Source organism: Bos taurus, chromosome 16, assembly GCF_002263795.3.
Source record: "Bos taurus isolate L1 Dominette 01449 registration number 42190680 breed Hereford chromosome 16, ARS-UCD2.0, whole genome shotgun sequence".
NCBI classification, from domain to species: domain Eukaryota; kingdom Metazoa; phylum Chordata; class Mammalia; order Artiodactyla; family Bovidae; genus Bos; species Bos taurus.
Genome location: NC_037343.1, coordinates 75,620,609 through 75,632,038, shown reverse-complemented (window position 1 = coordinate 75,632,038; position 11,430 = coordinate 75,620,609). Strand labels below are relative to the sequence as shown.

The following is an 11,430-nucleotide window of genomic DNA, read 5'->3' as shown; positions in this document are numbered from 1 at the left end:
ACCAGTTCCTGTTCATTTCCTCTAACAAAACCATCATTCAGAGAAAGAAACAAGAAAATATATTCTGTGTTAATAAGGACCTGTATGTGTTCTAGAATGAGGCTCTTTTTAGTTACTCAACTTGGAGGACACTTTGTTTTGACAAAAGAACCAAGAGGAAAGGTCAAGTTACTCTTTACTCTCACTTATCTTCTCAGTATTAGGCAATACTTTCTAGTTCCCAACATAGCAACCATAGAAGGCAATAAACACTTCCTTTGAACTTGTTATTTATGTTGCTTGCATCATGATTATCAGCATATAAATTCTGGGGTAGGCCAGTTGTCAACCATGCTGTCATCTAAATAAAGGGACTTGGGATTTCAGTGTCCTTCTTTGACAAAGCACTATAAAGTTGGGAACATCTCGAAATAAAACACTGACAAGGAGCCGGTTATTCTCAACAGAATAAGATCTGAGATCCCTAAAACCTTAAAAGTGACCACACAGAGATACAAACACGGGAACCTGAGGATGCAGAAGCTCTCCCAGCACGTCCTGAAGCTCCCTCCTCTCGTTTGGTCTCCGATCACTCCTCCGCTCTCTTCTCTTGTGTTGAAAGCACACATTATCTAGTCAGGGGAAACTACGCTCTGGATGTATAAGCAGTCTCAATTAGTTAAAGAAAGGAGCTGTCACTGAGGATTTCTGTTTACACGTTTGTCCTTTTTCTTTCTTATATTTAAATGTTTATAACATGGAATGGGCTCATGGAAGAGAATTTGGAAAACACAGGAGGAAGATATGAAAATCTGATTAGTTACCTATAAATATATTACCTAGTGATAACCACTTTAATATTTTAATTCATTTTCTGCTAATCTTTCTTCAGATATATTTCTTTATAAACACAGGTATCCTCCTTTTTAAATACCTTCTTTTTCTTTTATAGAGGAGAACCCAATCCATACAGATAGATTGGAGTAAGGTTTATGCTATGCCAGTTTTCACTTTCTCTAGGAAAAAATTAATTTCTGTTTAGTAAAAAGGCATTAAATGATTACAGAGAGTGGGTTAAGGGAAATATCTGAAAGAAAATTTAGGAAATTAATATTTCCTAAACTGTAGCTCAAAAGTACTTTGTATTATGTTCTATATAAAAAACACTAATATTTAAATAAAAGAATAATTTTTATCATAAAATTAGCTAGCTTACTTTTAAAGGATTCAGAATAAACTAAATTAACTAAGAAAGCATGACTTTTAAGAATTTATCAAATTAATAAACATGTATTGATACTTTCTAAATAAGTGGCCCTGGAGTCTTTTTTTTTGTAATCCAAATTGTTATTATTTTTTTAATATAGATTTATTTATTTTAATTGGAGGCTAATTACTTTACAGTATTATAGTGGTTTTTGCCATACATTGACATGAATCAGCCACGGGTGTACATGTGTCCCCCATCCTGAACCCTCCTCCCACCTCCCTCCCCATACTATCCCTCTGGGTCATCCCAGTGCACCAGCCCTAAGCATTCTGTATCCTGCATCAAACCTGGACTGGCGATTCATTTCATATACGATATTATACATGTTTCAATGCCATTCTGCCAAATCATCCCCCCCTCTCCCTCTCCCACAGAGTCCAAAAGACTGTTCTATGCATCTGTGTCTCTTTTGCTGTCTCACATACAGGGTTATCATTACCATCTTTCTAAATTCCATATATATGCATTAGTATACTGTATTGGTGTTTTTCTTTCTGGCTTACTTCACTCTGTATAATAGGCTCCAGTTTCATCCACCTCTAAGAACTGATTCAAATGTATTCTTTTTAATGGCTGAGTAATACTCCATTGTGTATATGTACCACAGCTTTCTTATCCATTCATCTGCTGATGGACATCTAGGTTGCTTCCATTTCCTGGCTATTATAAACAGTGCTGTGATGAACACTGGGGTACACGTATCTCTTTCAATTCTGGTTTCCTCGGTGTGTGTGCCCAGTAGTGGGATTGCTGAGTCATAAGGCAGTTCTATTTCTATGGTCCACATTTTTCTAGATCTAAAATTTATATGGAATGATATTGTGAGACTTGCTAATGACCTCTAGAAAAGTCAGTATATTTCTGAATATTTAAAAATAGATCCATGTATGACTACTGCTAACTTCTGTGTAATTCTGGACTTTAACAGCTACTTTTAGAAGATACTTCTGCCATATTTACCTTGATAAATATAAAGAATGAACTGGACACCAACTTGAATTTCAATTTGAAATTATGCAACATAGGAAAAAAACTAGCATAAGCAAAGTCAATGGACAAACAGTGACCAAAAAAATTGAAATTATATTACAGATAAAGGGTAACTGGCTTCTCTAAAGAATCAACTATTCAAAGACTAACCCTCCCCCAACCTCCTAAAGTACGGGTAAATGACATGCAAGCAGGTAACTCAAAAAAGAAAGGCAGGTAGCCCATAAATATAGGAAAAGATGCTCAAACATTCTACTTAGTTGAAATTTAGTAATCTCTGTTTATTCTTGGGTTTCTGAAGAAGTAACATTTAAAGGACCTAGAAATTAAATGCACAGAAATGCAACTTCCTTAGAATGAAAATTCTCTATCACAAGAAAAAAATGTTCTGTTTCCCACCCCCCAAAATGGAGTAGGTTGGTGAGCAATTAGATTAACAAATATCTGATACCTGAGACTTTGTAACTGCAGGAATCTGTGTGATTTTTTTCTATTACATCAGCTATCTCTGGGAAATACTGTATATATAAAAGATACATATAAAAGTCTAAAATATTATATAGCCTAACTTGCATTATTGAGCAAGTCTTTTCAACCCTGGCCTTACATTTTTCATCTGAAAAGCAGGGTCTGGAATAACTGGTCTTGAAAGCTATTCCTAATGTTAGCATTCTAATTTTGTTTTGTTTTGCTTGACTTTTTGTACAGTTAAGTGTGAGTTGTAAGTTAGTTTAAGTCTATGATGTTGAAATGTACTGTCTCCACTATTATAATGAGAAAGGAATAAAAGATTTTATCTTTGCAAACCTACTTGTGGAATATGGTTTGTAATGTTTACAGTGCGAAGCTTCTGAAAACCAAGAGGAAACAAAGTGAGTGCGTGGTCCTTCCGAGAAATGCCCTCCTCTCTGTGCCTGGCGGGGTTCCAGATCCCTGTGTCTGGTGTGGCTCCACAGTAAAGCTCTTGAGGTCACAGACAAGTAAGAAGGTCAACTGACTGGCAGGTGCCTACCAGGTGCAAGCAGAGATGGCAGAGCTCCCAGGACCAACATCAGAAAAGGTGGTTTAATTATTAACTCCTAATGCACTCAATATGCCAGCAAATTTGGAAAACTCAGCAGTGGCCACAGGACTGGAAAAGGTCAGTTTTCATTCCAATCCCAAAGAAAGGCAATGCCAAAGAATGCTCAAACTACTGCACAATTGCACTCATCTCATACGCTAGCAAATTAATGCTCAAAATTCTCCAAGCCAGGCTTCAGCAATATGTGAACTGTGAACTTCCAGATGTTCAAGCTGGTTTTAGAAAAGGCAGAGGAACCAGAGGTCAAATTGCCAACATCTGTGGATCATGGAAAAAGCAAGAGAGTTCCAGAAAAAATCTATTTCTGCTTTATTGACTATGCCAAAGCCTTTGACTGTGTGCATCACAATAAACTGTGGAAAATTCTGAAAGAGATGGGCATACCAGACCACCTGACCTGTCTCTTGAGAAACCTATATGCAGGTCAGGAAGCAACAGTTAGAACTGGGCATGGAACAACAGACTGGTTCCAAATAGGAAAAGGAGTACGTCAAGGCTGTATATTGTCACCCTGCTTATTTAACTTATATGCAGAGTACATCATGACAAACGCTGGGCTGGAAGAAGCACAAGCTGGAATCAAGATTGCCGGGAGAAATACCAATAACCTCAGATATGCACATGACACCACCCTTATGGCAGAAAGTGAAGAGGAACTAAAAAGCCTCTTGATGAAAGTGAAAGAGGAGAGTGAAAAAGTTGGCTTAAAGCTCAACATTCAGAAAACTGAGATCATGGCATCTGGTCCCATCACTTCATGGGAAATAGATGGGGAAAAAATGGAAACAGCAACAGACTTTATTTTGGGGGGCTCCAAAATCACTGCAGATGGTGACTGCAGCCATGAAATTAAAAGATGCTTGCTCCTTGAAAGTAAACTTATGACAAACTTAGACAGCCTATTAAAAAGAAGAGATATCACTTTGCTAACAGAGGTCCATATAGTCAAAGCTATGGTTTTTCCTACAGTCACGTACAGATGTGAGAGTTGGACCGTAAAGAAGGCTGAACACCAAAGAATCAATGCTTTTGAACTGTGGTGCTGGAGAAGACTCTTCGGAGCCCCTTGGACATCAAGGAGATCAAAGCAGTCAAGTCCTAAAGAAAATCAACCCTGACTAGTTATTGAAAGGAGTGATGCTGAAGCTGAAGCTCCAATACTTTGGCCACCTAATGGGACGAGCCAACTCACTGGAAAGATTGAAGGCAAAACGAGAATAGTGCATCAGAGGATGAGCTGGTTAGATAGTATCACTCACTGTGTCAACTACAAATCGGCACTTGCCAAGAACACTTGCCAGCGACTGAGCAACAAGGGCATTTTCCATCTGCCTCTGCAGAGACTGAGCCCTCTGTTGCTGCACCTGCAGACCTTCAACTCTCCCTCAGGGGAATTCAGGGTGGAGAGTGAGGCACCCTGTGCTCCAGGAAACTGGGGGAACATTTCTTCTGGTAGCTAGATATTTTCAGGAACTGATTTCATGATCCCAATCCTTGCATTTCTTCATGGCTAGAAAATCACTAAATCCCTTCTTGGTGACATCAGCTCCTCGTGACTAGCAGAAAACCTTTTGTAAAGTAAGAGTTCCATTTCATTGAACTCCCCCTTCACCAAAATCATACACTGACCTTCTCCCACTGCCTCTTCGGAGCAGTCTCTCAGAGCTATCTGAGGTACTGTCTCCTGGGCTGAAGTTTTCGTTTTGCCCCAAATAAAATTTAACTCAGCTCTCATGTTGTGTATCTTTTTAGTCGATGGACACGAATCTGAGCCAACTCTGGCAGATAGTGAAGGACAGGGGAGCCTGGCATACTGCAGTCCATGGGTTTGCAAAGAGAAAAGGATAGGACTTAGTGACTGAACACCAACAACAACAACAAAAAAAGAGGGGAAAGCCTCTTCCGAGAGCATTTACAGGCCCCTTCATACTGCTACCCCACCTCTGAAAAACAAAATGTAAATAAACCAATTTAGGAGGAAAAGGATATCTAACACTGTTTTATGTACTGACATCCCCAGACACCTCCCTCCATGGTACCGCCATTCCTAAAGCTTACAGGAGAGCTACTACAGAGCTCAAAATCTGGTCTACAAACAATCATACTCTCTATTCTCTCCTCATTTTCTTGCTGGCAGTTTGACAAAGTCTTTGGGAAATTTGGAGGAACCACTAGTGTTTAAGCTCCTACTTCACTCAAAGCCTGACTCTGAAGTTCTATGCCTCTCAGAACCTTAGGAAGTTGACAGTCAATACTCTCCCTTTGAACTCTCACTAAAATGATCTCTTCAAGGCTAAGTGTTAAACAGTGGACCCACTTCAGAGGTCAGCTCGCCATTCCTGATTCAGGAAAGTTTCCTGTATAGACATTCCTTTCATTCCTTTCAGAGACAAATCCAGCTTTGCTCCCAGTACCTAACATTATTAAAATCAAAATTTCTCAGAATTTTTCCAGCATTTGGTAAATCCTCACTAGGGGAGAAACAGCAGTAATATGTTAGAAGCACTTGACAGCAACATCCATTTATTTCATTCAGTATTTAATGCGTATTTGTTAAGCACTTAGTATCAGTCTAGAACTGCCTCAACACTGGAGATACAGCAAGAAAACAATCTCTGCCCCATGGCACTTGTTCAGAAAAATAGGGAACAAGGCTCAAAAACCTTTCAAATGTAGCATCCCTTGAGTCAAATCAAAATAAGTTAAGAAATCTATGTAAAACTCTTCATTTATATTAAGAATGACTTGATGAACCCCAGAAATATCACTGACCGAAACAAAATTCCAGCAAAGCCCAATTCTTGGATCTAATATAGCACTTGTAACTAGGAAACCAAACAGTAGTCATTTTTTCTCCTTTTAAATTTTCTTTACTTCTAAGACTAGAAATAAGTTGGAAGTGTTTTTCAATTTTATTCAGCTATAACTGACATATAACATTATATACTGATAGCTGCAGAGAACAATGAATAAATGTGTTTTCTTAAGTGCCAACACTGAGCCACAAAACATTTCTGTTGTATCACTGTTTTACAACTATAAGAAATAACAAAGACGACAATTACCCTTCATTGAGTTTCCTATTCCCTGTCTCCTTAATTATACCTCCTTTAATTGTCATCATGGAGTATCTGAATTTTATAACCCAAGATACTAAGGTGTTCATTTTATACATCGCCTTCACAATTAGTATCTTGTATGTTCTCCCAAGAATCCAAACATGTGTTGATCTGGGAGGAAGCAGAAATTCCAAAGTTTGCTGAGCCCAGAAAATCTTTAATACAAACTGTTTAAAATACATACAAAGTTCTATAATTACAGAAGATACATTTGAGGTTTACATGAAGAGCTTTCTTTTCTTACCATCCTCTCATACATTAACCTTATGTGATACAGGTTTTTTTTCCACCATCCTGTGAACAAAAGAGTAGTTGATATACAGGTTGGATTTAAAAAAAAAGATTTTTTTTTTTTACCTGATTCCAAATGTAATAAAGGGTCAATGCAGAAAACTAAAAAATACACAAAAATGAAATATACAGAAGCCTATCAACTGTTAATTTTGATTTATTTTCAAGTAACCTCTTTTTAAAAGTGTGTCAATATACTATTTTAATAAAAGGAATGCCAAAAAGCACACACTGATTTGAAGTTTGCTTTTTCAACTTATTAATATGTCATAGTTTCTCTTTTTATACACTTCTTGCTGTACAAAATTTCATTTCAAAAAGATACCTATCAAAAAGTCTTATACTTCTGCCAAATATTTAAGAGTTTATATTTTCTCCAAAAGTATACATCTTTGTTTACAACTCTAATGATTTCCTTGGGGTAAATATCAATAACCTCAGATATGCAGATGACACCACTCTTATGGAAGAAAGTGAAGAGGAACTAAAAAGCCTCTTAATGAAAGTAAAAGAGGAGAGTGAAAAGTTGACTTAAAGCTCAACATTCAGAAAACGAAGGTCATAGCATCTGATCCCATCACTTCATGGGAAATAGATGGGGAAACAGTGGAAACAGTGTCAGACTTTATTTTGGGGGGCTCCAAAATCACTGCAGATGGTGACTGCAGCCATGAAATTAAAAGACACTTACTCCTTGGAAGGAAAGTTATGACCAACCTAGATAGCGTATTGAAAAGCAGAGACATTACTTTGCCAACAAAGGTCCGTCTAGTCAAGGCTATGGTTTTTCCTGTGGTCATGTATGGATGTGAGAGTTGGACTGTGAAGAAAGCTGAGTGCCGAAGAATTGATGCTTTTGAACTGTGGTGTTGGAGAAGACTCTTGAGTCCCTTGGACTGCAAGGAGATCCAACCAGTCCATTCTCAAGGAGATCAGCCCTGGGTGTTCTTTGGAAGGAATGATGCTAAAGCTGAAACTCCAGTCCTTTGGCCACCTCATGCGAAGAGTTGACTCATTGGAAAAGTGCCAGGAGCCAGCGTGAGGAACTCCGCCCGTGGCAAAGGTCATGAGGAAGGAGGCTCGGCATATGCAAAGGCAGGATCGAGCCTCAGGAGTCCCCCTGGATATTCTCGAGCATCTACCCCCAAAACCAGAGTCTGCCTACTTTACTGCTTTGTGCTCTAACCTCTGACTTTACGGGGGGCTGTCCCCCACCACCATCTTGCTCTCTCTGAAAAGGAGTTAACCTACAGCTCCAGTTAATAAAGTTCCTGGGCATAATAGGAGTGTTTAAATCCAAACCCCTCAGATGGCTCTCTAACTTGCCTGACAAGTTTACCTGGACTCCTACAGCTATGCATACGATTGTTTACAGTCTCCCAGCTGCGAGAGGCACGGGAAGCTTAAGATATTCAAATAGCTTAGAGCCTCTCGGAGAGTTAGAAACTGTCAGAATGAAACTAGTAGATTTCATTGATGAGCCAATGCTTGCTGCCAAGTTTCCACATCCCCTGTATGGTATCTTTGAATGTGTATTAATTAATATAGTTGGTGTGTAGAAAAAATAAGTAGTGGCCTTGGTGTTAGTAACTTTAGACCCTTAAGGTAATAAATTCTTTCCTTTGTTGTAAACCCACTGCACCTCTGCCCTATAGGAATGCAACTTTATCTAACATCTTCAGAGGATGGCGCCAAACTTTAAAATAATTACTCGTAGAGAAAATAAGTCTTATGGTTGACAAACCTTTGTCAAAGTCATAAAATGTTAATAGGCCTTCTGGCCAGAAGATGATGTAAATCACCTAAACCATTTGTATATGATACCCTGGTTTCGATAAAGATCAAAGACTGCTGACTTTGCATGATTTCACATCCCCTATTATCCTCTATGTGCAACTTAGGGTATAAAAGCCCCTGTTGAAAATAAAGCTACGGGCCTAGCTCACCGAAGCTTGGTCTCCCCATGTCATTCTTTCTTTCACATTCTGGCTGAATACCCATCTGGAGTGCAGAGGTCCTCTGCGACCACTTGTTTGCCTGGGCTTCTAAGACTCACTCTAGAAGGTGTCTAAGGTGCGGCACCTTCCACTATTCCAGAGGGCACCTGTGGCCTCGGTGGTCAGAGCTAACCTGATGTCACAGGTTATATTGATTTTCCGCGTAAACCAAGTTATTCAGCCTCTTTTCTCCACTGAATTTTCCTGCTGAGCTATCCTCATTCCATGACTCTTTATATCTTTGATTAATATTTAATTAAAGCTATTGTATCCAGTTCGCCGAAGCCATCTCCCCTTCAAATTCCCTGGATCAGCCGGGGCTGACCCCGGCAGAAAAGACTCTGATGCTGGGAGGGATTGGGGGCAGGAGGAGAAGGGGACGACAGAGGATGAGATGGCTGGATGGCACCACCGACTCGATGGACGTGAGTTTGAGTGAACTCCGGGAGTTGGTGATGGACAGGGAGGCCTGGCGTGCTACGATTCATGAGGTCGCAAAGAGTCGGACACGACTGAGCGACTGAACTGAACTGAAACTCTAAATGGACCTAGTGGTTTCAAAGTCATGTCCTTTTAAATTTTTAAACCAAGCAAAAGTGATGTTAAAAACTAAAAGTTTGAGGGTACTGGTTCCCCCAGCCCGCAATGTTTACACATTGGTTGACATTTTTATTCTTTACCAACTATTACCAAGAAAATGTCAACTCCTTTGTCTGCTGTTTAATAACGGTCACATTACTTTTCTTTCCTATTACTAGTCATACAGGTTTACTCACAACTCTACAAATAAATTTTACTCATTCTTCATTTTCCAGCATTGAGAGATTGGTTCATCAGAAAAGTTGTCACTCATTAATTCCTACCCATTCCAACTCTAACGACATTCATTGCTTCCAGAAATATGGTGCTTAAGGCACCCTTTATCCTTGGTTTTTTCATGCATGTGTATTTCATCTTCAATAAAACATTTAGTTAATTCAAAAGCAAGGCCATAGAGTTGAGGCCTCATATGCTAACGGCCTGGTGTTATTTAATAATTTACCTTCCCAGGGTCCTCTCCTGGGAATTACAGGGGAGACTAATCAACTTTTGGCAAGCTGCAGTCCATGGGGTAGCAAAGGATCAGACATGACTGAGCAACTGAACTGAACTGACTTTAGCAGTTGGGAGAGCAATGGCCAAACCTTTTGTGATTTTGATATCTATCAGGCCAGGAGAAACTTCCAGTAGCAGACGTTCAGCCATGGAAATCTCAATTATTGTCCCAAAGTATGACTGATGTCGACTAAAAAAAGATGTACAACTTAAGAGTCGTGAGTTAAGTTTTATTTGGGGCAACATGAGGACTGCAGCCTGGAAGGCAGCACCTCAGCTCTGAGAGACTGCTCCAAAGCGGCAGTGGGGGAAAGTCAATATATAAAGTTTTGGTGAAGGGGGAGCTCAATGCCATGAAGCAGTTATTTTACAAAAGTTAATTGTTAGTCATGAGGATCTGATGTCACCATGAAGGGATTCAGTGTTTGTCTAGCCACGAGGAGATGCAAGGATTGAGATCATAGAACCTGTTCCTAAAAACATTCAACTACCTAAAGACCTGTCCCACCAGATTCCCTGGAGAACAGAGAGCCTCACTGAACCCTGAACTGCCTCAGGGGTTGCTGAAGGTCAACAGTTCTAGGAGCATGGGTTTCAATCTCCCTAGAGGCAGGTGGCAAATGCTTTTGCTGTTCAGTCGTCAGCAGGGCTCTTGGTAAGTGCCGATTTATAGTTGACACTGACACATGCCAAAGTCTGAGCAAGGGCAGAGGTGTCCTGACACTCTGGATCCCAGGGTCAAACTGGAGTCTTGAGGGGGTGTCTGCTCCCCTTGCCCGAGCTCTAGGGTTCTATTTTTAGGTCTCTGTCCTTTATTCTTTAATCCAGCCTTCCGGAAAACGGACACCGATGACAACGCTACTGCGAGTTTCCGCTCCACCTTTCCTGCACAGGGCGTTAACAGTCCCTTTAACAAAGCTAGGCCCGGGGAAACCAGCTATTTCCCGCAAGCCGCAGCAGCTTCCGGGTAGGTCCGCAAGAGGGCGGAGCTAGAGGCAGTCAGGGGGCGGAGCTAGAGGCTGTCAGGGTCCCCCGGACGCGCGGCACTCCCCGCTCATGGGCGGGGCCTGCAGGCCTGTGGGAGGGGGGCCGCCTGCCCATCGGCCCCGCCCCCTTCTCCGGAGTCACTTCCGCCCTGGGTGCGCCGCGGGGCTCTGGGTGCGCCGCGGGATTAGGCTGCCCGCGCCGCCGGTGCGTCCGGGTCCTGTATCGCGGGGAGCTGGACTCAGCAAGGTCTCTGCGGAGCAGTCTTGGGTGTCCCGCTGGTCTCCCCGAAAATGAGGGCGTCTTGCACCCCGCTGAAGGCGCCGCTCCGCCGCCCCGAAAGACTGGCTTCTTCTGGGCGCTTCGCCTGGGTGCTTCTGCTGGCGCCGCTGCTCCTGCTGCCCACGTCCTCCGGTAGTGTGTGCGCCCTGGCCGGGGAGGGGGACTGGAGCGGGCCCGGGGAGCGTGGGGGCCGGCCGGCTGGACGCTGCTTGGGAGCCTTCGTGGCTCGGGCCGCAGGCGCGGGGCCGGGTCCCCCCGCGATCGTCAGGAGTTGGGGTGGAAGGTGTACCGAGGGGTGGGTGGGGTGGGCACCACGGAGACGGCTTTCCTTGGTGGTGT

General features: G+C 41.8%; 1 protein-coding gene across 24 annotated transcripts in view; it reads left to right on the top strand.

The window, feature by feature from the left end:
- The first annotated feature begins 10,951 nt into the window (after positions 1-10,951).
- CD46 (CD46 molecule) overlaps positions 10,952-11,430 on the top strand; it is a 39,067-nt gene continuing 38,588 nt past the window's right edge. For 18 of the 24 annotated variants that reach the window (XM_024975992.2, XM_005217321.5, XM_010813538.4 and 15 more), the window contains exon 1: positions 10,952-11,223. In XM_024975992.2, the coding sequence (XP_024831760.1) occupies positions 11,103-11,223 (121 nt within the window). In that variant the 5' untranslated portion in view covers positions 10,952-11,102. 24 annotated transcript variants of the gene reach the window in all.